The sequence below is a fragment of the Pipistrellus kuhlii genome, unplaced genomic scaffold (genome assembly GCF_014108245.1).
Source record: "Pipistrellus kuhlii isolate mPipKuh1 unplaced genomic scaffold, mPipKuh1.p scaffold_m20_p_1, whole genome shotgun sequence".
Lineage (NCBI taxonomy): Eukaryota > Metazoa > Chordata > Mammalia > Chiroptera > Vespertilionidae > Pipistrellus > Pipistrellus kuhlii.
Genome location: NW_023425404.1, coordinates 26,657,830 through 26,682,964, shown reverse-complemented (window position 1 = coordinate 26,682,964; position 25,135 = coordinate 26,657,830). Strand labels below are relative to the sequence as shown.

At 39.0% G+C, this 25,135-nt stretch overlaps 1 protein-coding gene and 1 pseudogene across 1 annotated transcript; both read right to left on the bottom strand.

The window, feature by feature from the left end:
• Window positions 1-4,104: 4,104 nt before the first annotated feature.
• GMFB (glia maturation factor beta) lies at window positions 4,105-24,263 on the bottom strand. The gene is given in 8 exon segments (XM_036436253.2): window positions 4,105-7,754; window positions 7,756-7,821; window positions 10,973-11,046; window positions 12,051-12,133; window positions 12,619-12,668; window positions 13,884-13,933; window positions 15,518-15,614; window positions 24,112-24,263. Coding segments are annotated over 8 exon segments (465 nt in total). The 5' UTR covers window positions 24,115-24,263; the 3' UTR covers window positions 4,105-7,712.
• Window positions 20,034-20,723, bottom strand: LOC118717965 (annotated as a pseudogene).
• Window positions 24,264-25,135: the final 872 nt, after the last annotated feature.

Sequence of the window (25,135 nt, the reverse complement as noted above, 5' to 3'; positions counted from 1 at the left end):
ATCAAGGAAGCTTTCTAACCAGAGGGAAAAAGAGAGATTGACAGAGAGGTAGTTTTTTAAAAACAACAACAACAAAAAATGCTGTTAGACTATTCCATTTGAGTGTCCTTCATCATACCAGTTACATAAATTAGAAACATATCAGATGGTGGTAAGTACTGTGCAGAGAATTAACCCTGAGGTGACATGATGGTGAATATGTTGCTACCTCAGGATGGATGATTAGAGAAGGCCTCTGGGACAGGCAACCTTTTCCATTCAGAATGGATCCAGCCAGAATACGGGGAGAGAGGGAAAGTGGGAAATCATCCCAGGAGGAAGCTTCAGTGAGTGAGAAGGCCTGAGCTTGTGTGACTGAGGAGCAAAAATAAGCCCAGCCTGGCTCAGGTGTCCTGAGCTTAGAGAATATGGCAAAATAAGATCAGAGAGGTATGCAGGGCCCAGATCTGAGAGCTGACTCTGATGGCAGAGGAAGCGACGGTACCCTCCCCAATGGCAGCAAGGCAAACATGCATGTTTCTTATGGGGCAGACACAGACCCTGCTCAAGACACCAGCCTGGAGAAGCAAGGGGACTGGGACAGAGAGCTGACTACTAGAAGCCAAGATCTGGGAGGGGCAGCTGTAAAGCCATTAGCCAGAGGAGGAATAGCCTGAGTAAAGGATCTGTAGCCAAGTCCCCAGTTTTTTTGTTTTTTGTTTGTTTGTTTTTTTTTTTGGGGGGGGGGGCGGCAGACTGGGCAAAGAACTCATCAAAGTTCTCCATGGGGGCACGAGTTGGCACTTAACACTGGCCACACTCCTGAGGGCACCCACTCCAGGTTAGTCAGTCTTTTTCTTTCTGTTCCCTTACATTGTACCTCCTTTGGCCTCCCCACTGGAGCAAGGCAGGCAATCAAGTACAGAAACACCTCTCCCCATAGTGGGTTTCCCCAGCCTACAGCATACTTGAAGGAGGTGAAATCGGGGGAAGAGGGGTGGAGGGAGGGAGCTTAAAAGAAAATGAGATGTTGAAGTTTTTGACATCCAACTAGATTGGAATTCTTATTACCTGAAAAAATGAACATGATTCCATAATTTTTTAAAAATATATATATTTTGATTTTTTTACAGAAAGGGAGGATAGAGAGCTAGAAACATTGATGAGAGAGAAACATTGACCAGCTGCCTCCTGCATACCCCCTACCAGGAATGTGCCTGCAACCAATGTACATGCCCTTGACCGGAATCGAACCTGGGGCCTTTAAGTCCGCAGGCCAACGCTCTATCCACTGAGCTAAACCCGTTTTGGCTGATTCCATAATTCTTAAGAAAGATCAGAAAAATGATGGGGCCCGAGAATTCCTCCAGACACGTAGAGATAACCAAAAATATCACAATGAATTTCTTGGGGGTGGTACCATTTTTCTTCCTTTTGCTTATTTATATTTCCTAATTCTTCTCTGATAGGAATTGTTTTTATTTATTTATTTATTTATTTATTTATTTTTATTTTTTAAAATATATTTTATTGATTTTTTTTGCCTCCCCTCCCTCCCTCCCATACCCTCCCTCCCCAGAGTTTTATGTCCATTGGTTGTACTTATATGCATGTACACAAGTCCTTCAGTTGATCTATTATCTCCCCCAGATCTTCCTCCCCTCCCCACTGTAATTTGACAGTCTGCCTGTTGCTTTACCGTCTGTATATCTGTCTCTTGGCTCATCAGTTTATAATGTTCTCTATCATCCACAAATGAGTGAGGTCATGTGGTGTTTCTCTTTTATTGATTGGCTTATTTCACTCAGCATGATGTTCTCCAATTCCATCCAGGTTGCTGCAAATGATGAGTTTTTTTTAATGTATTTTATTGATTTTTTACAGAGAGGAAGGGAGATATAGAGTTAGAAACATCGATGAGAGAGAGTCATCGATCAGCTGCCTCTTGCACACCCCCTACTAGGGATATGCTCGCAACCAAGGTACATGCCCTTGACCGGAATCAAACCCAGGACCCTTCAGTCCCCAAGCTGATGCTCTATCCATTGAGCCAAACCGGTTTCGGCTGATAGGAATTGTTTAATGAAAGTTTGTGGAGTTTTGAAGAAAGTGCTATACTTAGTTTAACAGACTTCCTGGTTTCAGTGGCATTGGAGATGATTTTTGGAGCTTGTTTTTGGCGGGCTGTTGCAGCATGGGAATGAGCCCAGGGCATGTTTGTGCAAAAGGTGATTCAGTGAGGCTGGAGTTAGTGTAAATGTAGGAATACTGGCAGATGAAACCAAAGGTAGCACTACTTAGGTACTTTTGTATGTCTGTTAACAGACATGTCCATATGTATCAACTTAAGGAATGGAGGGTTTCGGTAACGAGAGACAGGTAGTCACCCAGAAAGACCTGACCCTCCAGGCCTCAGGAAGATGGGACTCTGAAGAGTGGCCCTGGATCCTAGCAGGCACTAGGAACCTAACAGGCAGGAGTGTCTCTTCAGTGTGGGCTCACGGTTCAGCGGTCTCTGCTTGCCTGCTTCACGCTGTAGTGTCCAGCTGGCAGCACCTCTCCCTCTGCTCTGTAGTCTGCACCTGGCCTCATCTCCATCTCATGGCATTCTTCCAAGTCCAGCTCCCACTGCTAACTGCCTCATTCAGGAGAATGAGATCATCTCCCGTGTCAGGAATTGAAGGGACTTTATAGTTACAGATTAGCCCAGCTCACTTCTGGTACCAGTCAGGCAACAGCTTACAGGCAAGCTGCCCTTGGGTTTAACAGGCAGAGCTGGAAGTGAGCGATTGTGTGTGTGTTAAGGGTCGGGAGAGGGTTGAGGACAGGAAAGTACATCCATTTGGAACAAATATCAGCTGCCTAAAAACTTGCCCCTTCAGCAAGCAGTGGCTGGGGCATTTCTACCTAACAAAGGGCTGTGGCCTGTTAGTGCTTGGCTTCTGCATTACAGGTAATCGGTCAAAATATGGAGGACCTAATATTCCAGGGAAGAGAATCTATACTTAACTGTGTAGGTAATAGAGACTAGCACACACACACACACACACACACACACGTATACGTACATGCATATGCATACGCACATGAGCGCGTGCCCACATGCACACACACACACTCTCACTCACAGCCTTGCCCTGCTTTGTCTGGGCACTACAGGGTGGCTTTTGGATGCATCCTAGGCATTCAACCTTTTCTCTCTCTAATTAGAAAAGAGGGTTACCTCAGTAGGGAGCTTTCATGTAGCCTATGAGCACATGTCGAGTAAAGATTAAGAGAACTGTGTGAAACCTCCCCGAAGCTCAGCAATTAGATCTTAATCTAATTGGCTCCCTAACATAACTAAAAATATACTGTACAAGGATACCATTTCCACTCCGGGCATGCCCTCATGCAAATGAGGGTGGGCCCATGCTATGAGGTTAGTGGTCATAAATGTGTTTTGCTGCTGGAAAGTGAAAAGGACAAAAAGGTAAGAAAGGTGAAAAATTTTAGGGGCTGGCCAAGTAGCCCGATTTGAGAAATAAGGAAGACATGTTTCCCTGTGGCCCAGTCTCCTAGTGAGACTCTTAAAGATGGAAAGGCATGAACCACTCCTTTCCCAACCATAAATATACTGTGAATACTACCACATGTTCAATCAAAAGGTGTATATGGCAAAGCCATGTAAGGTACCGGTGAGTTTTATTCATTCAATAGATACCTACAAAACACATGCCAGGTAGGATAATATAAAGGCAGGATGGGTTTTCAATGGATGGTTAATAAACAGTGATAAACTATACTCAATAAAAGAAACTTTATTTTGTTTCTTAGGACGTACACAGTGCCTCAACCATTTAATTTTCCCTTTGAAAGCAACCGTTCATCATTTGAAATAAAGTTCTTAGCTGCTACAAATAAATAATTTTAGCATCAGACCAAGTTTTAGAAAAGTTTATAATCTCATTCCATTTTCCCTCTCCCAATCCTACATTGCCAAGTGATTCCCATTTATTTCCCCCTCTCAGGTTTTCAGGATAAACTGCTGTATCTGTGTGGCTCACACAAACACAGTAACTGCGCTAAGCAGGTAACAGTAAGTGCAAAGGGAAGAGGAGGCGAGTTAAAATGAAACTCTACAAGTCCTTTCATGTTAACATTTTATTTAAACCAGTACAAGCACCATGCTTAACAGAAGACTGTCCAAAATAAACATGCAATATGAACTAGCAGAGACTGAAACCACAGCTTAAGAAATTGTGCCAGTTGTTGAATTTGTTAAACGATGACAGGGAACTGTTAAAATTCACAAGACTAAGCCATTACTGTTTCAAGCCTCCTGAATGAGATTTATATTGGACCATCAAAGTCAGTGGGAACCGCCCTGGCATGTTAGTGACCTCAAACAATATTCAAGTAATTACATGTATACGAACTATATTCCAAAAAAGCAAGAAAACACAGTTTCCATCATAATAACAATGTAGTTGTTTTAAATATTACAGGAACATGATTAGTGCTTTGAAATGTCAAATGGCATAAGAGGAAACAAATTTCTCAATAATATTCAACTTGGGACCACTGGTTTTAAGTGGTCTATAAGGTTTACATTCTTCCAGAAATACAAAATAAGATTTGTCCAGAAATGTGTGAGACATGTCTTCACATAGGTATGAAAGGCTCAAATTCTGTAGATTCCAGTATTATCAGTCTATTGAACAAACAGGGAAAGCAACCATACTAAGAATATTTAAATTGATAAAATATGAGTTACTCTTTGCTTCCAAGAAATATCAGCATTTAAATCCTTATGAAAATATTCACCACTAGTCCACATTATGGATTAATGACTGCTCAGGTTTTAAAGTAGTCCAAACATTTTTTTAAGTATACCTTCATTACTAGCTATATGGGTAAGGTATAAAGACAGCCAAATTTAATTTGGCAATAAATTCCTCTAACAGGAAATTTTGAGTTAAAGTGTCAGACCATGATACAATTTATGGCTACATTTGACTTCTGAAAATAGGAGGTAAAAAGGGAGAGAAAAGTGCTGACAGATATTATGCTACAAAGATTATTTAGTAATGAAGATAAAAAATTTAGTAATACCCTCTTAAACAAGAGTATGTTTAATTGCACTAGATATTTAGTAAACTTTTTTAGAAATAGACAATTTGAACACTTATTTTAGAAGTCAATTAAACAAACACAGTCAACCAACTTTTTTTCCTAAAATAACCTTTTCAGTACCAGAACAAACTGATTACTATTCAAAACTCTGATGTTTTGAATTTCAGCACAGTAACTTGAGAACAGTTTTCTTCAAGTCAGGTCTGTTGCCACCAAAGCCATACTAAAAATGTGCTGTGATTACTAGTTGGTTCTATTTTGATAACATTAGATACTAAGAAGGACATATGCAAGGCTAACAACTTCAAAACTGATGCTAATTTAGAAGACCACGCAGGAGGTTCCCAGGGGGAAAAAACTACTACCAAAAAGGAAAGATTAAGATTTAGGCTGAATGGGAATGGCTGTACCAGAAAGTTATGGAATGTAAAAACTGGACTTATGAAATCTGGAGTTACTATTTGAGAGAAGGCAGAAAAAGAGATCAAATAAGAAATGTACTTGTAAAGAACAATGCAAAATTTGGTTAGATGGAAGAGAAATGTATATAAAAGTCTGAGAACACTCTAGACTCTACAGCATAGGATTTGTCAATCTCCCTACACGACAGAGGGAGTAAAAAAATGGTCTACTGATCCCCTAACCTTGATCTATTGTCTTGCAAATACATGTTATTGATAAGAAGCAGACAATCTCAAAATAACATGGTTTATCACAGCTCTTTGCCCCTTTTAGAAAACAAGGGAACTAAGAGTTCTGCATATGGAGGTTAATATTATCTGACATTATGAGGACTTTCAAAACTAAAACGAGCAAGACAAAATAACGAACTGCTTTGAAAAATACATTCTTGCAGCACTAGTTTCTTATTGCTGAGAAGCAGATGAAACAAATCTAATTTCTTTCATTCAAAATATTAAAAACACTCTTGGATTACATTAAATTCACTTGGATTACATTTGCATTTCTGCAGAATTATAAGCATTATTCTCCAATATCAAAATAGCTGTTTAAAGAATTCTTACAATTTCTGGGTAATGTTCTCTCTCTGGAAATTGGAATAAAAAATCCTTCCCATTCATTAACAAAAACAAATACCCACTCTAGTACTTCTTCATTTCCAACTCACTTCCTATTGCTTCCTGTTGCTAGATTAGTGAAGCCAAACAGTGTTGGGAACAGAAGATGCTCTATTCAATATTATGAAAATTCCAACGATCTTTGCCTCTTTGGTAAAGTTGGCACAGAAACCTCAAAACAAAAAATGCAAAAAACATATGAATGGAAAACATGCCAACATTTAAAAAAAATGCCTTTGCTAGTTTTAAAATGACTAAAATATTCTTAATATAAGAATTCACTCACTAAATTTGGTTAGTCTTTAGTCTCAAAAACCTTTTGTCCAATTAATTTTAATCAGTTACTTGTTTGCTTTTACATTTTTAAAGTATACTATATATTAGAATTCTTGTTCTATGCCAAGGATGCCATCATCTAACTAAGTACTCAGTTACCGAAGTTTAGCGAGACAAGTGTCCAATTTAGAATATTTTCTGAAATTTAGGATATAAAATGTAATTTCTATTGATGTGTTAATGTTGTGGCCAAGGTTTTAAGACAAGTAAGTTTTTTCAATGGCATAAAACTAATCACAAATATGCCCAAATTTATAACTCTCAACTGCCATATATAACTCACCAATGCAAGTGGACAGTTGGAATTTTAAGTATGAAGTTAACCTTATTACAAATTTCAGATACATACATTAGAAAATTATTTTACTTGGACCCTTTACAAAAATTAATTTCACCAAATCCAGAATACTGGCAGTGTAAAAGTCTTAAACTAACTTTAAAGCTAACAAATCAAAGGCACAGTATTAACAACTTTAAAATAACCAGTTTTCACAGGACAACATTAAGAAGTGCTTTGTAAATAAGATGTTATTAATCTAGATTCAAACTCACTAGAAATGACACAACCAGGAATGAAGCCCTTGATTAGCTATAACCCATCAATTTCTAAGATGTTATTTTCCATAAGAATAGTCAAAATTATTATAAAATCTAACTCCTAGACCTTAAGAATGAGCGATTGATGAACAAAGTTTCTGGACTTGATTAAAAAGGATAAAGGAATCAAAAGAAGGAACTGATAAAAAATGTAGTTGGAATGCAGGTTACACTATTGTAAATTATTACTCATGGCTCAAAATTGGGTCACTCAAGTCTTTTACCCCAAATTAACTTCAAATTTTTGACAAGAGATAATATGCTGTTTTCTCTAAACTGCTAAAATCCAGTATTTGTCAAAAGGAGGCAACTGTTGTCTATCACAATACCCAATTTCCATTGGTGTCTGCAAATAGTAACAAATTCTGAACCGTAAGTTGTAGAAATTGGTCACAAGAGTGCAAAAGTCCCTGGAGAGTAGTCCACCTAACAATTACAAATATAGGGAAACGTTTTACAAAGTTTCATTACTATGAAGATGATTTCCTCTTTGTTCAAACTTTGAACAAATGAAGATTTTTTTTCTTTACTGCAGGAAACAAACTGTAAATAACAGTGCATTTTAGGCATAAATAAGTATTTATGTCTCGTTCCAGTATGGTCAGGTTAATACATAAATACTTTAGAAACATAGAACTTCACATTAATGGAAAAATCCAAGTTTCTCACGTAACCATTCTTCAGTTAGGTCTTCAGTATTTCTTATTTCAAATACCTTAAAAACACACACACACAAAACAAAAAAACAAAAAACAGCTTAGGTTACACTCTGATACTCTAAAAAAACCCACATTAAATACCAGGTTCTCCTTCCTTTGATATTGATCATGACTTAATCTGTGCAAATTAGATATTCCATTTGGGAGGTGCTTTAGTTTTTTAAAAATACTATATACTCAGTTACCAAAGTTTAGCAATTAAGATGGGATAAAACCAAAACTCTCTTACAAGTGAGCAATTCTGTAAATCCTACCCACTAAAAGAGATAAGTAAATAACCCAAATAAATCCGTCTGTTTAGGAGCTAACTAAAAGAACATATGCTGGTCCTCCATAAATGGAGGAAATAGCTGTAGACTGCATTGATAAAGATGGACTAGCCATAAATCTCCAGCAAGAACCTGCATACACTCAGACCCAGGAAGTATAACGGCTATAGAGAGAATGTAAACACAGCAGAAAGAATGGGATTTGAGGCCAGATGTGGGTTTGAGTCCTAGTGTTGTCGTTTATTACTACACAACCCTGGACAAGTCATTCATCCTCTGAACCTCAGTTTCCCATTTACGGAATAGGAATAAAACCATCAACCTCACAAGGCTGTGGAGAGGATTCAAAGGGATTATTTGTAAAAGTAATTTGTAAATTGTAATGTCTTAATTCAGCACTTAGGTCATAGGATTAGAATAGACTTGAGGCTATTTATTAGCAGAGCTCCTTCTTAACCACCCAAGCTCCTGCAGCAGCTCCACAGAATTCCTTTTAGTACAAATGAGGAAAGGTAGTGTCTATATATTGGTGGTACCGATGACAAGCATATGGGTAAAGGGAAAAAGCGGAACACACGTAAAGACATCCCCTGGATTGATGATTAAGCACCCAAGGAGAAAACACTGATGCTGTCCTTAAAATAAAACTTGAGCCCTGGGAGGGTGGGTCAGTTGATTGAGCATCAAGAGGTCACCAGTTTGATTCCTGTTCAGGGCACATACTGAGGTTGCAGGTTCGAATCTCCAGCAGGAGGCAAGTGATATGCTTCTCTCTCACATCAATGTGTATGTTTTTTTCTCTATCTCCCCCTTACTTTCTCTCTAAAAGCAATAAAAACATTTAAAAACAGACAACACTCTGGCCAATGTGGCTCAATTGGCTGGGTGTGGTTCTATGCACCGGGGGGTTGTTGGTTTAATTCCTGGTCAGGGCACATGCCCAGGTTTCAGGTCCCAGCTCTATCCCCAATGAGGGTGTGTGTGCGCTCACGAGGGGGTTGGAAACAGCCAATGGATGTTTTACATTCTCATCAGTTTCTCTCTCCCTCTCACTTCCTCTCTCTAAAAATCAATAAAAATCTTTTTTAAAAACCTGAAAGGAAATATTATTTAATACTATTTCAGTGTTGTAATATTCTATTTCAAAATCTAAAATGTATAAACTGCTTTTTCAACTCAAACTAATATGTGGAAGTTACAAGTTTAAGAGCAAGTACTCTTCTTACCTCTAACCTTCAAAACTGCCATAAGAAAATGGGGACATATTAAATAATAAAACAACTGTCTCCTATAAAACAGAGTGTTCTAGCTTAATAAAGCTAGTAATAAGTATTCTTTAGATTTGGAAGCAATATATAGTTAACTGCATATGGAATTCCTGCACAGAATCTGGTTCATCCAGTCTACGGTAAGGTTCCAATGCTGACTTTTATCTATTAGAAATTAGATTATGAAGATGAAGAAATCTCAATAGATTGAATAGCTACAGTGACTTTTCTAAAACTGCCTACATTTTTAATGTGATTTCTTCTAATGAACTTATAATTCCCATTCAAAAACACACATCTATTCAAGATTTCTATCATTCTATTTTCAGCTAATAAAAAGCTTTGAATAATTTACTGCTCTGTTCTAAATAATGTTCAATTTCATAAAAATACTCCATCTTCAGATTATTTTATGGCTCTGTATAGTAGTCCCCTCCTCACACCCCCTTTATCCTCAGGTTATCACCTGACTCCCAATGGACTGCCTGAAACTGCAGATACTCTGGAGTCATATGCACATATACACACATACACACACACACTCTAGGGCCCAGTGCACGAATTCGTGCATGGGGGGAAGAGGGGTGTCCCTCAGCCCAGCCTGCTCCCTATCCAATCTGAGACATCCTTCCCACAATCCAGGACTGCTGGTTCCCAACCGCTCGACTTCCTCTGCCTGATTGCCCCTAACTGCTTCTGCCTGCCAAGACTCATCAACGCCTAACTGCCACTCCCCTGCCAGCCTGATCTACGCCTAACTGCTCCCCAGCCAGTCCAATTACCCAAAATGCCCTCCCCTGCCATCCTAGTCAACCCTAACTGCCCTCCCCTATCAGTCTGCTTGCCTCTAACTGTCCTCCCCTGATGGCCTGGCCACCCTAACTGGGTTCCTCCAACTGCCCTCCCCTGCAGGCCTGGTCTCCCCAATTGTTCTCCCCTACTGTCCTGGTTTCCCCCAACTGCCTTCCTCTGCTGGCCTGGTCACCCCCAACTGCCTTCTTCTGCTGGCTTGGCCACCCCTATCTGCCCACAAGTACCCTCCCCTGCTGGCCATCTTGTGCCCACGTGGGGGCAGCCTCTTTTGTCTTAGAATAACAGTCAATTTGCATATTTCTCTTTTATTTGATAGTATATATGGTTATGTTTTTTCCTATACTTATACCTTTTCACTTAAAGAAAGCACTTTATGGCTTCTTTGGCACAGCTGACTTTCTAGCATCACTACCCTTGCGCTTTGGGGCCATTAGTAAGTAAAATAAGGGTTACGTGAACACAAGCACTATGATACCTGGACAGTGACCTCATAACTAAGACACATACTAACAAGCAAGTATACAGTGTGTGTCCACACACACACACACACACACACACACACACACACACACACACACTGTGTTCATTAGACAAAGGGATGACTCATGTCCCGGGCAGGACAAAGATTTCATCATGCTACTCAGCATCATGTACAATTTAAAACTTACAAATTGTTTAATTCTGGAATTTTTGAACTATGGTTGACCATAGATAATTGACACTGTGGTGAAGGGAGGGGAACTACTGTATTCTAAGTGAAAATACTGTTTCAACAAGCAGATAAATATAAATCCCACCTTGGTTAGTTCAGCTGTTTGGACTAGCTTATTCTTACTCCCAGCATACATCATTTGTTGTTCAGGCTTACATCCTGGAAAAGAGAGATTTGTGTAGAAATGAGACTTAGATTTTGACAAAGCAATGGGTTTTCATTATTTGCTTTTTAAAAAATGATACATTTAGGGTTTCCTATGCTTTCAAAGTTTATAAAAACTTCAGTCTAAATATGATTCTGAGACTTGCATATTGTACAAAGAGACATAGTTAAATTACAAATAAATAAGCTTTAGGTCAGCAAAAATAAACAAGGCTAGACCTCTGCAGATCTTGACTTTCAAATCCTTGTAAAAACTTGTTAGCACTTTCTTAATTTTGACTTTAAATATCAAATTCAATTTTATTGATGTCTAACACAGATAAGGTTTGAAATGATGATGGGTCAGTGAAAGAGATCAGCCCTGAAAAAACTTTACAGTTTGATTACATAATAAGTTAAAAATATACTCCAGTGTTTTTTAAGTGCTAAGTAAATGACACAAATAGTAAAATTTAGAAAAGCGTTCAAGTAGAGATTTTACTGTGGACTAGAATGGTACTTGTGAGATTTCTGGTGAGAGATACCTTAAATACCAATAAGCCATTTTACTATCCAAGGTAAGCTACTCTGGGACTATTATCAAGATTATAGACACATTATGGGCAACGACTATTTTAAAGATAAACATAAATATACAGTATATCATTATTACTCACAAAACTCACATACTTATAAAAATATTTAAAATATAGGAGAAAATGTACTTTTGGTATTTTAAAATGTTATTACATTTCAAATTCCTTAAAATGTGTGTATGATCTGACCTAACAATTACAATTCTAGGATTTTATCCAAGGAAAATAAGCAAGTTCTAACACATGATGTTTTATAGTAACTTATTTCTAGGGACACATTTACATGTGCACGTGTGCGCACACACAACTCAACTTAGGTTTTATGACACTTTTCTTTAAAATAAACATAGAATTTGTCCAATATAAAACATGTTTTATATTAGATCAGAAACAAATATGCACTATTTAAAAAAATTCACTTACCTACAGGACTTGAGAAAATAAAACACAGAGGATATGAAACTCTTCCATCATCATGTTGATATTTGTAACTATAGACAATGAAGGTTTTTCTCAAGTTAAAGAAACTAAAATTATTGCTCTATGAGACAAGCACTTAACAAAGTTTTGAAATACACACCTAGGGAGCCAGTGAGTGATAAATTTCTAACATACCCATTTAGGTCACACCTTCACTATTTATTATCTTTCCACAAACTTATAAATAGGCCCGATGATGTTATAAAATCATATAATCTCTCAAAAATAAATGTATTAAAAGTATGAATTTCATATGGATTTATCTTTCTCATTTTTATTATAAATACATAAAAAATGGAAAAAAACATAATTCATCCCACTAATATACCAACTTTTCACCTTTCTTGATCCAATATGTGCATACATATTTTAATTTGATTGTGATCATGGTGTAGAAGAAAATTTTGTAAAATATGTCTTCTAAAAGTTGAAAAATTAAACATCATAAATAAAATTCTGGCCACTAAAAAAAAACAACAAAACTTTTTTTAACGATCTCAGAAAAGGATATCGAGGTTGTCGTTCAGGTAGTTCATCTTTAAGTTCATCTGGTGAAATGCCCTGGCATAATAGAGAAAAACAATTTTTAACCAATTTTTTACCTACATCCTTAAGATACATACCAAGTACCCATTCTACCAATAGGTATAGATACCTAACCATACTCCACAACATAAAAACTTATTTTATTAAGTTGCACACAAACTGAGGTTCCTGAACCCTCAATTTAAAGAAGCCCACTTAGTTTAGTTGTTAATCACTAAATATTTGGCTGAGAGGCACAGTAGTCTATACTCATGTTCCAACTGTCAGAAAATAGTGAGATAAGCCAACCTCTCAGGAGAAACAACATATCTGAATTAGGGGATAGGGAATAGTCAATTTCTTTCTTTCTTTCTTTCTTTCTTTCTTTCTTTCTTTCTTTCTTTCTTTCTCTTTCTTTCTTTCTCTCTCTCTCTCTCTCTCTCTCTCTCTCGCTCGCTCGTTCGCTTTCTTGCTTTCTTTATTGTTTTGAGAAAGAATGGGAGAGACAGGAGGAGAGAGATTGATTGATTTTGTTGTCCCACTTATTTATGTATTCATTGGTTGTTTCTTGTATGTGCTCTGACGGAATCAGACCCAAAACCTTGGCTTATGGGGACAATGCTCTAATCAACTGAGCTTCCCGGCCAGGGCCAAAATAATTTCTTTTCACTCTAAATTAATTTGACAAACTAAATATTTGGGTTATACGGTTTTAGTTTTTATTTATTGGCCAAGAAATTTAAAAGCAAGTTATAAAGTTGACTCAGTAATTACTGGATATATAGCTCTAATTTCTACCACTTGTTAGACTGATTCATTTTTTTAAAAAAATATATTTTATTGATTTTTTTTTTTTTTTTTTTTACAGAGAGGAGGAGAGAGGGATAGAGAGCCAGAAACGTCGATGAGAGAGAAACATCGACCAGCTGCCTCTTGCACACCCCCTACCGGGGATGTGCCTGCAACCAATGTACATGCCCTTGACTGGAATCGAACCTGGGACCTTTCAGTCCGCAGACCGACGCTCTACCACTGAGCCAAACTGGTTTCGGCCTGATTCATTATTGTTTAAGAAAAGGTGATTAAATTAGCAAGACAAAGCACTACAGAATAATGAGCATATGTTTTTCATGCATACTAAGCATGTATTTAAAGGTGCAGAACTCATTTTAGAAGTACATGTAACTAATATAATATCTTTTGGGCAATAATTGCTTAACTATAAAACTGTATTTAGCTGATCAAACAAACCTCAAGCTCTTCATCCAGTACCACCAGGCGTTTATCCTTATCAATCTTCACTAAAATAAAAATATAATATGAGTAAACTGTGATTCTAATGTGACCTTAATCTACCCAACCCCAGAGTCTCAGCCCCTTTTTTGGAATCTAAAATTAAAACATCCAGAAACACAAGCATAAGAAAAGTCATTCTGAGTATTTAGTTCATAGTCAATTAGCTAGTCTAGCTTTTCAAGAAGTCAGTATTTAGAAGTTTTTATCCATAATCCCCCACACTTTACTTATTTAGAACTTTATGTCAACTTCTTATATTTATTATGTATTCAGAGAACTTTGTAACTCAAATGCAACTTCCTATATAATAAGGAAAGGTCTAAAAGGATGACTGTGACTGAGATTGGTCTATGTGCCATGGTAAGAACTATAAGGAGAAAGTGAGCCAGGAGTCAGGACAGAATAACCGTCAGATTCCCAGCTTCTCCAGAGTCAGGGTTTCATGGTGCAATGAGTACAGGATTCTAAGAAAGTGACTTACAAATAACAGTGATATCTATATTCAACTGTATGTGACATAATCCAATGCCAAATTAAAATGTGTTTAGATCATTTATACCTGTTTTTTCTTACCACTCTGAAAAGCTAGCCATTTTTGATTTTGCGCTAATTTCACAGTAAAGGCTGTGAGATACAATATGATCTCAAATAGCTTTACCTTTCTCTGGCAAGGTGGCACTGTGTTAAGGTCTGTATTTTTATGTTGTAGTGTTTATTGTAATAAAACAAATTGTCACCACCTTATTAATTCACATCTGCCAGAAGCATCTCTGTTAAATATAGTCTATACACCTTTACATTTTACGCCCCCTTCTTTCATCTTTCTAAATTACTATTCAGATTAAATATTATCTAAGAATATAAAAGAAATGTGCATAATATCAGATACAGAATACAGTAGGAGAGAAAATATTCACATTATTTTTTCCATTGCCCAAAGTCAGTAAAGCTTCAACTCAAATGCATGAAATTAGAGTTTGCATCTAAAATGGAAATAAAGGTGCAAATCACTTTGAACACAATGCTGAACTTTATTTACCACTTTAGATGTAGGAAAAGATTTCTGTTTCTGTTTAAGGGTGAATGGCCAGGCTATTTTTAGTCCCTTGAGAAGTTAAAAGATAGAGAAGATGGGACACTAAAAATGACCAAGTGACCAAGAAGATAATCTCCAACACTGTAGGTAGCAGAGGGGGGAGTTCTGTGATATTAGCTGCACCTCTGTTTTGTGATATTAGCTGTTACTTTTTTTGAAATATATTTTTATTGATTTCAGAGAGGAAGGGAGAGGGAGGGAGAGAGAAACCTCAATGATGAGAGAGAATCACTGATCAGTTGCCTCCTGCATGCCCCACACAGGGGTCTGAGGCCACAACCCAGGCATGTGCCCTTGACCAGAACTGAACCTGAGACCTTTCAGTCTGCAGGCCGACACTCTATCCCACTGAGCCAAACCAGCTAGGGTAGGGATGTTACTTATTTTTCAAACTAATCTAAAAGGGGACGAGGTTAAAACAGGAGGAGTTAAATTACTTTCTAAACATTTTCAAACTACTCTCATGTAACCGAAGCAAATGCTTTTAGCTTACTTATAATGGCAGCATTGTTTGTTTCTTTGCGAAAACGAAACTTTCTCAGTTTTTCCACTAAATCTTCAGCAACATCACAAACCACCAAAGACTCACTCTAGAAAAGAAAAGAAAAAATCACATATAAAATGCCATTTCAATATATGTATATGTTAAAAGTTATAAAACCTGTACATTAAAAAGGTATATTGACATCTACAAATGTCACAATTATGTGAAAGCATTAACATGAAACACATGAACACTTAAAGAGCTTCTGAATCTACCAACCTTTGTAGTATCTACACTAATTACACACATTTGTTCATTTTATATGTATATTTAACTTTCTCTTTAGCTAATAAATATCTCAAAGAACTAGACATATATTAATGTGTAATTTTATCAGAACTATAGAGGAAAGAAAGGATATGGGGAAAGTACAGAAAGAAGAGGATAATCATCTTTTTGTGCTTATAATTAGTAAGACCTAGATTTATTTTTGTATCTCACAACTATGAAAAATATATAAACAAAAATATGAAAAATAAACACTAAGAATAGGCCAATAAAATTTATATCTTAATTATGTGACTACGGGACTTTTGGCTCAGTGGATAGAGCGTCGGCCTGCGGACTGAAAGGTCTCAGGTTTGATTCTGGTCAGGGGCATGTCCCTTGGTTGCGGGCACATTCCCAGTGAGGGATGTAGCAAGAGGCATCTGATCGATGTTTCTCTCTCATCGATGTTTAGCTTTCTATCCCTCTTTCTTCCTCTCTGTAAAAACTCAATAAAATATATTTAAAAAAAAAAGAATTATGAAAGCAAAACCAAATTTAAACAATTATGAAAAATTATTAGACTCTTCCTCAGAAAACTGGCAAGGAAATGGTCAAAAGCACTCTTCTTTTAGTGGTGCAAATGTATCAATGATTGTAATCACGAGGATGGAAATCTTTCTTTTCTTCTTTTTTTTTTTAAAATATATTTTTTGATTTTGTACAGAGAGGAAGGGAGAGAGATAGAGAGCTAGAAACATTGATGAGAGAGAGTCATCGATCAGCTGCCTCTTGCACACTCCCCACTGGGGATATGCCCGCAACCAAGGTACATGCCCCTGACTGGAATCGAACCCGGGACCTTTCAGTCCCCAAGCCGACGCTCTATCCATTGAGACAAACTGGTCTCGGCCTCTTTTCTTTTTTTAAAAGTAGAGACTAGAATAGTGGAACCCTATGCATTATCACTCAACTTCAACCATTATCAACAAATAGCCAATCTTATTTCATCCAGTACCTTCAATGTCCCATGGCCTAGCACACAGCAAAGAGCAGAAATCATTTCAACTGTTTTTCAGTATGCATCATTAAAATGACAGTATGTGCCATTCTGTCTAATAAAGATGTAATATGCAAATTGACCATCACATTATCACAAAGATGGCGGCGTCCAGTCCCCCAGTCCTTTCAGCCCAGCCAGGGAACAGCAGGTGCATGGTGCAGCCGGACCTCCCGTGCGCCTGCCACCGGAGTACCCCAGTCCTTTCACAGAAAATGGGTTGCCTCTAAAGTTGGTTAAGCTTCTTAGGACAAAAAGCATTCAAAATCTTTGAAAAGGGAATTCCAATATTTATAAAAGTTTGGACTAGACCTGTGGTCGGAAAACTGTGGCTAGCGAGCCACATACGGCTCTTTGGTCCCTTGAGTGTGGCTCTTCCACAAAATACCACAACCTGGGCAAGTCTATTTTGAAGAAGTGGTGTTAGAAGAAGTTTACCGTAAGTTTAAAAAATTTGGCTCTCAAAGAAATTTCAATTGTTTGTACTCTTGATTTTTGGCTCTGTTGATTAATGAGCTTGCTGACCACTGAACTAGACAATTCAAGGTTATTTCCACTACAACCTATTATTTTATGATGTTAACATTCTGAATTCACATAGTACCAGCTGTATTGTATGTAAACAGATATTATTTTAAAGAATGGCCATTATTATTAAAACAACTCAAAAATCTACACAGTTTCTATGTCAAGGACATTCCATGTGATTTTCCTAATGGCTGAAGTTAATGTCCCTAAACTGCCAATCGGACATACCCTGAGGAATCCCAGATTGGAGAGGGTGTAGGCTGGGCTGAGGGACACACACCCCCGCCCCTGAATTTCATGCACTGGGCCTCTAGTTAAAATATAAAGGTAATAACAATATCTCACACACAAAAAACAAAACCTAACAGTAATTCCAGTCAATTTCTCTCACTATTTTAAGTTTTGGTTTTTTTTAATGTTGATTTAAAAAGAGACCCACATATTTTGGTCTCTTTTCATGTATAGGTTCCCCCCGTCTTCTTTAAGAAAATCAAAACAGTGCTGAGACCAATCCTAAATACATATGTGTCATTATAACCCAAAAGTATTAGGGCTTCCAATTTTAAGTTACAATAAAAATCTAATAAAAGCATGTTTTTTGACCCTGCATTGGGTAAATTAAAAGCGTAGGTTAAAGCAGGAAATGCTATCCATTTTAAAAATTGTCCTTTAAGCCAAAACCGGTTTGGCTCAGTGGATAGAGTGTTGGTCTGCGGACCAAAAGGTCCCGGGTTCGATTCCGGTCAAGTGCATGTACATTGGTTGCAGGCACATCCCCAGTAGTGGGTGTACAGGAAGCAGCTGGTCAATGATTTTCTCTCATCGATGTTTCTAACTATCCCTCTCTCTTCCTCTCTTTGAAAAATCAATAAAATATATATTTTTAAAAATTGTCCTTTTAAATTCAGAACACTGGTAATACATAAAGTGTGACATACCATAGGATATGCTATAATACAATTAGAAAGTATATCCCACCCATATACAATCAGGTTCCCTAGGAGTCATGTGTCCACCCTTTTAGTTATCTTTAGAGAAAGAGATGCTAAATCCTATGGAGCTTCCTGAAGGTAGTATTCAACCCTAATCTTATTTTTTTTCTACCTTCCAAGAAAGGTATAGAAGTCAGAGAACAAATTCCATTCTCTTCTTAATGAAAGGTAGAACCCACTACTGAAATTAATAAATATTTTAGATTTTTGTTTAGGCAAGAAGAAATTTATAAGACTTATTTATCTTCCAGCTCTGATACCAAGAAATACTCGTGTAATCTTGACATTCTAAGGATCAGAAACCAAGTGTGTGGGTCTATGGGAGCATGTTGTGATTTAATTTATACAGGTTTTTTTTCCTGTACCTTATTGATTTTTTATAGAGCAGAAGGGAGAGGGATAGAGAGTTAGAAACATCTATGAGAGAGAAATATCAATCAGCTGCCTCCTGCACACCTCCTTCTGGGGATGTGCCTGCAACCAAGGTACATGCCCTTGACCGGAATTAAACCTGGGACCTTTCAGTCTGCAGGCTGACGCTCTATCCACTGAGCCAAACTGGTTAAGACTAGCTTTATATATATATATATATATATATATATATATATATATATATATATATATATATATATGTATGTTGTTGGTTTGGTTTTTGCATTTGCATCCCTCCCAATAACATAATGCCAATAATTTCTTCCTACAAGTAAAAATGCCAATTCTAATTGCTTATAGTTAATAGAATTTAAGAATGAGTAAAACACTCTGAAAACAACTTTATATGGTAATATGTAAAGTGTGATATAAATAGGATATGTCATTATATACCACATAATGACATATCCTATTTGTATCACATAGGATATGTCATTATATACCACATAGGGTATGTCACTATATACCACATTACAATATTTTAGTCAACAACTTACTGCATATACAATGCTGATCCCGTAAGAGTATAATGGAGCTGAAAAACTCCTATCACCTAGTGACATCTTAGCTGTAATGTATGTTTGTGGTGATATTGGTATAAAAAAACCTACTGTACTCCCAGTCATATAAAAGTATAGCATACAGTTATATGTGGTACATAATACTTGACAATGATAATAAAAGACTGTTACTAGTTTATGTATATACTATACTTTTTACTATTATTTTAGGGTGTACTCTTTTTTTTTTTTAAATATATTTTATTGATTTTTTACAGAGAGGAAGGGAGAGGGCTAGAGAGAGAAACATCGACCAGCTGCCTCCTGCACACCCCTGTGCCCGCAATCAACTTACATGCCCTGACCGGAATCAAACCTGGGACCTTTCAGTCCGCAGACAGACGCTCTACCACTGAGCCAAACCGGCTTTGGCAGGGTGTACTCTTTATATTTACAAAGTTTCCTGTAAAACAGTGTGTCATTTTACACTGGCAGCAGCCTCATACATCTCATTTACAGCATCTCTTGATTGCATCATTCTCTTGAGCATGATTTAATTTCATGTTGTCTTAGAAATTTAGTTCACCCTAAGAGTACAGTGTTTATGAAGTGCATAGTAGTGTATCCTAGGCCTTCACATTCATTCACCATCCACTCACTGACTCACCCAGAGCATCTTCCAGGCTGGCTTGCTCCATTCATGATAAGTCCCCTATTCAGATATACTATTTTATCTTTTTCCCCCCTAACTTTTATTCGTATTTATTTTATTCTGAATCTATTCCCAGGCCCTATTATTTCTTTTCTTCAGTTTCTTCTGGTTTGGGAACAATCTGCTCTTTTTCATTAAGGATCATCTCAATGTGGCAGGGAGAGTTCATACTGGTTAATCTCCCATGAGCTCTGTAAGTTCTGTGCCACCTCTTGGAGCTTTGTTCACCTGGATGTGCTCAATAACCAGAGAATCTTCATCTGAAGCCTCAAGTTCAGGACTGTTCTCCGCATTTTTAAGCATGTGCAGTAAAAATTCAGCACTCTTTTTGGGCCACTGACCCTGGATGCAGCCCTGCTGTTCGCCTGGGCTCACCTACATTTTAACTACGGAATGGGACACATTGCTTCTATAAAGTGACATTCTTCAGATACTCAGCGGCTTTGCAAATATGCATACCCCTGATGGTGTAGGCAGTTTCATGAGTGTTCTTACAGTGAACATGAAGGTCTGAACCTCTTAATTTGCATGATTTTGTGGGATTTTCTGGGTCAAGTGAATAGTGAACCATTTTCATAGGTCACCTCTGGCCGCTAATGGGAAGAACCCACTTTATCTTTTATACCTTATTTTTACTGTATCTTTTCTATGTTTAGATACACAAACACTTACCATTGTGTTACTATTGTCTCCAGTATTCAGTACAGGTAACATGCTGTAGAAGTTTGTAGCTGTACCATCTAGGTTTGTGTAAGTGCACACTGTGATGTTCACACAGTGAAAAAATCACCAACAACACATTTCTCAGAATGTATCCCCATTATTAAGCAACATATGACTAAGTAAAAAACATAAGCCTACCCTCATGGAGCTTACAGTACAGTCTAGTGGAGTACAGACCTACATCCAAAGAATCAGGCCAAAAATATGTACATTTGTTTGTACCTGTGACAGAGCTAGGAAGGAGACACAGGATGCTATGAGAACTTATGACCTATGAGAACATCAAGGTCACAGGAGGCTTGCTTGCCTGTAAAAAGCATCTGAGAACCAAAACTACCCATTCAAAGACACCCGATTAAAGTGAGCATGGCACATCCATGACAATGAAAGCAGAGTGACTCAAGCACAGAGAAGGAACAAAAACATGGTACAAAAGGAGGTTGGTAGGAGCTGGACCACATAAAGCCCAGGAGGTCATATTAAGTATTTTGGTTTCTATCTCTGAGCAAAGGGAAGCCAGTAAGGCAAGCATGTCAAACTCGAGGCCCATGTCAAACAACGAATATTTTTTACAGCACAGCCAATATAATGATACGTAAGGAATGTTTTAATAAAAATTTCATAACTTAATTTTTATAATATCCTGTTATACATAACTATTAATAGTTACAAGGTTCACTAATAACTGATTACTATAATCGTGTTCCATTAATTTCCCCTTACACGCAGGTGCACCATTTCTATCCACTAGTAATACCGTGAATATTTTAGCAGCCGATTGTCTTATTTGGTGTGTGAAAGGAAATATCTTGCTTTCAGAGAACAAGAAAAATAGATTTGCATTACACTTATTAATTTGTGCAGTTATTCAGTGTCTGATAAGTTAATGTTCAAGAAAAAATATTAATTTTTATTAAAATGTTCTATTATTTTATGTTAATAATTACTCATTTATTTCAGCTCTTTGTATTCAGCATCTCTATCAAAATAAACCTGTTTTTATGAAAGCTGAAGCTTTTGTGTTTGTTTGCTTTTTGCAGCCCACATAAACTTAAACCTTGTTTATTCGTCCCATGTTAACCTTTGAGTTTGACATGCTTGCACTAAGGTGTTCTACGCAGGGTGGTAACAGAAAACATGATGAAGTTTGCATGCAGGAAACAGGCAGAGAGCCAGGATGAATAGAACAAGACTAGTTAACTGACAAGACTAGGTCAGGTGAGAGATGAAAAGTCGCTTAAACAGGCTGATGAGGATAAAGAAAAGTAGGTGAGCCCTAGCCAGTTTGGCTCGGAGGGTAAACTGGCTCAGAGGGTAGTGCATTGATCTGTGGACTGACGGGCCCCAGGTTCAATTCCAGCCAATGACACATGCCTGGATTGTGGACTCGATCCCCATGGGGGAGGGAGGAGGAGTTTGGGGAGGGAGAGACATGCAGGAGACAACCAATCAATGATTCTCTCTCATCATTGATGTTTCTCTCTCTCTCCCTCTCCCTTCTTTTCTATAAAAATAGAGGGGAAAAAAAAAAAGAAAAATAGGTGAATATCTCTACTAATAGTTAACATGTGTTAAACATTATGAGAGAAACATTATCCTATGTTCTTTACATGGATTTCCCTTTATGCTCAAAACAATCCCATGAGATGGGTACTATTATCCCCTTTTTGAAGGAAACTATGGTTAGAGAAGTAATTTGTCACGCCCTCCCCCCTGCCCAATTACATAAATAGTGGAGCCAGGATTCAATCCAGTCAGCCTAAACTCTTACCACTACAAAGGAGCTGGTGTCAAACTGGATATTGGGAGGAGTGGGTTTGGAAAGGGTTACAAGAGGATTCCTAAGCTTCTCGCTTGTGTAACAGACTAAATAGTGCTACCTTTCACTAAATTAAGAACACTGAGGAAGACCAGGTTTGAGGGGAAAGAACATACATTCTATTTTGGAAAAGTGAGGTGGCTTTGAAGAACCCCAGTGGGAAGAAGCCTCTCAGAGGATGTTAACTACCTAGTGGGACACATTGATCTGGACTGGATCTCAGAAGCAAGGTCTGAGATACAATTTGACAAGTCATATGCATATTATGTGGCAATTGACACTGTGAGTTTGGTAAGAAAGGATGAAGAATACAGAATAGAAAAATGAAGCACTGGGATAAAGCTTAGGGCTCCCACTGTCCAGAGAAAGAGAACAGATTGCATGGGGCACAGATGGACCAACAGAAGTAGGGAAAACAACACAAAACAGGGATTCTGTATCCCGGAAGCCAGGAGGGAAGAGAATGCTTCAAAGAGGAGAGAGTGGCCAACACCCTGGACTGCAGCTGAGAGGTCAGGGAAAATAAGAACTGAAGAGTCCCTTGGATTTAGTAACCAAAACGAGACTCATTCATGGATGTTGGCTGAGAAATGAGTGGGAGGTCAAAGATAGGTCAATGAGATTTTGTGTTTTGCTTTTTTTTAATTAAAGAAAGGAGCATATTTTAAAACCTGATAGGAAAGATCCAGATTCTTTTTGAGCAACTTAATTCTCCACCTTTTTTTTTTTTTTAAAAATATTTAAGGTGTTATTTTAAGGGTTATAAATTTTGTATTTTTAGAGAGAGAGGGAGAGAAGGATGGATGTGAGACACGCTGATTGGCTGCCTCCTGTAAGCGCCAGAGGGGGATGTAAGCCGCCACCCTAGGCTAGGTGCCCAGATCACATTTGAACCCGCGACTTTCCGGTGCCCGGGAGGACGCTCCAACCAACCGAGGCACAGCGGCCAGGGCCAGTCTCCACTCATTTCTGAGTGCAGGGGCCGAAGGAAGCCGGAGCCGCTAGACACAGCAAAGCTCAAGATCTTTACAGTCACTGCAATGCCAGCGCCAAAGCCTTGGGTCAAAGGTTTCCCACTGCTGTAACTCGGGGAAAGCAGGATAAGGGGAAACCCTGAGAGGCGGGCGGGGGGAGGACACGAAAAGCCGCGGCGAGGCCCAGAGACCCCAATCCGGATCAGAGCGAGCCCTCGGGGCAGGGCCGGCAGGGGGGAGGTGCTCGCGCCGGCTGGCCCCGGGCGGAGAACCCGCGTTTGGGGGAGCCCTCCCCCTGGACCTCCAACACTTCCGCTCAGGAGCTGGCACCCACCACCCAGCACCGGCGAGGACGGCCCACCCCACCGGCCGCACCTCAGCCCCCGGGCCCGCCGGGGGGCTGCCCTCAGGCGGGGCGGCGCCCGGGCGGCGGGGGGGGACGCCACCCTCCGCCCTGGACGCCAGCCCGCAGCCGGGCGAAAGCGGCCGCCGACCCACCCTGGGCGCTGCCCGCCGACGGCGGCCCCGGCAAACAGGAAAGCCCGGCGGGCTGGCCCAGCCCACGGTCCCCCCCACCCTCGCGGGTGGCAGCTCACCATTTTCCTTCCGGCAGTCACCTTCCCTCGGGCCCCTTTAAGAATGGCACCGCTGCCGCCTCCCTTCCTGTCCCGACGCCCGGCAGAGCCACCCCCACCGGCCGACGCGGCCCGGAGGGCCGGCACGTGACCGCGGACGGTGGGAGGCGCGGCTCAAAATTAGCCGGACGCGAGCGGTCGCCCGTAAGCTCCTGCCTGACCGTGATTGCGCAACCGTGCCAAAAGGCGCTCTTTAACATTCAAGATCAATACAACTCAATTCAATTCAATAGCGTTCTCTGTATCAGTGTTTCTCAACTTAAGCATATTGGCATGAGAGCCCAATAATTCTCCACTGTTTCGCCCTGTGCATGGGAGGATGTTTAGCAGCATCCCTGGCCTCTCTACCCACAAGAGGCCAGCAGCACCGCCCCAGTTGTGACAACCAAGAATGTGACCAGACTTTGTCAAATCTTGCAGGAGACAGGAGTGGGAAATCACCGCAGTTGGGAATCACTGTTATAACCGGATGTTCTGAGCCTTGGGCCACAGACTAAGTGCCATATTAATCTCTTATGTGAGCTCATTTGGAGCAGGCTTCAGGTAGCCTCCTGCCACTTAAAGTATATAGATGACAGAAGCCCAGCATCTAAGCCCAGGGGAGTTTCTTACTAGAGGGATCTGCAAGTTCAATGGGTTCAAAGGGTTAGGCTCTGCTTAGGTACCAAACGATTTTTCATAATCCCTGTCATCTCTGGGCTCATACTCAAATGACATATTCATTCCATTCTGTTGTGCAGTGACTGCCTCAACATTTGAAACTCAGTTATGACACTTATTATATTCCCACTGGTGTCTCCAAAATAGAGATAAATTTGCCCTCTAGAAAATAATGTAGGACATTAAAAAGGCCATATAAATGGATGAATGGGTTGGCATCTGCAAGAAAAAGGTATAATGAAGACAATAAAATTTGAAACATGTTAATAAATTTTGCATTTTTCTTGTGAAACGGTCTCCTTGATTGTCCAGGAGCATCTATCAG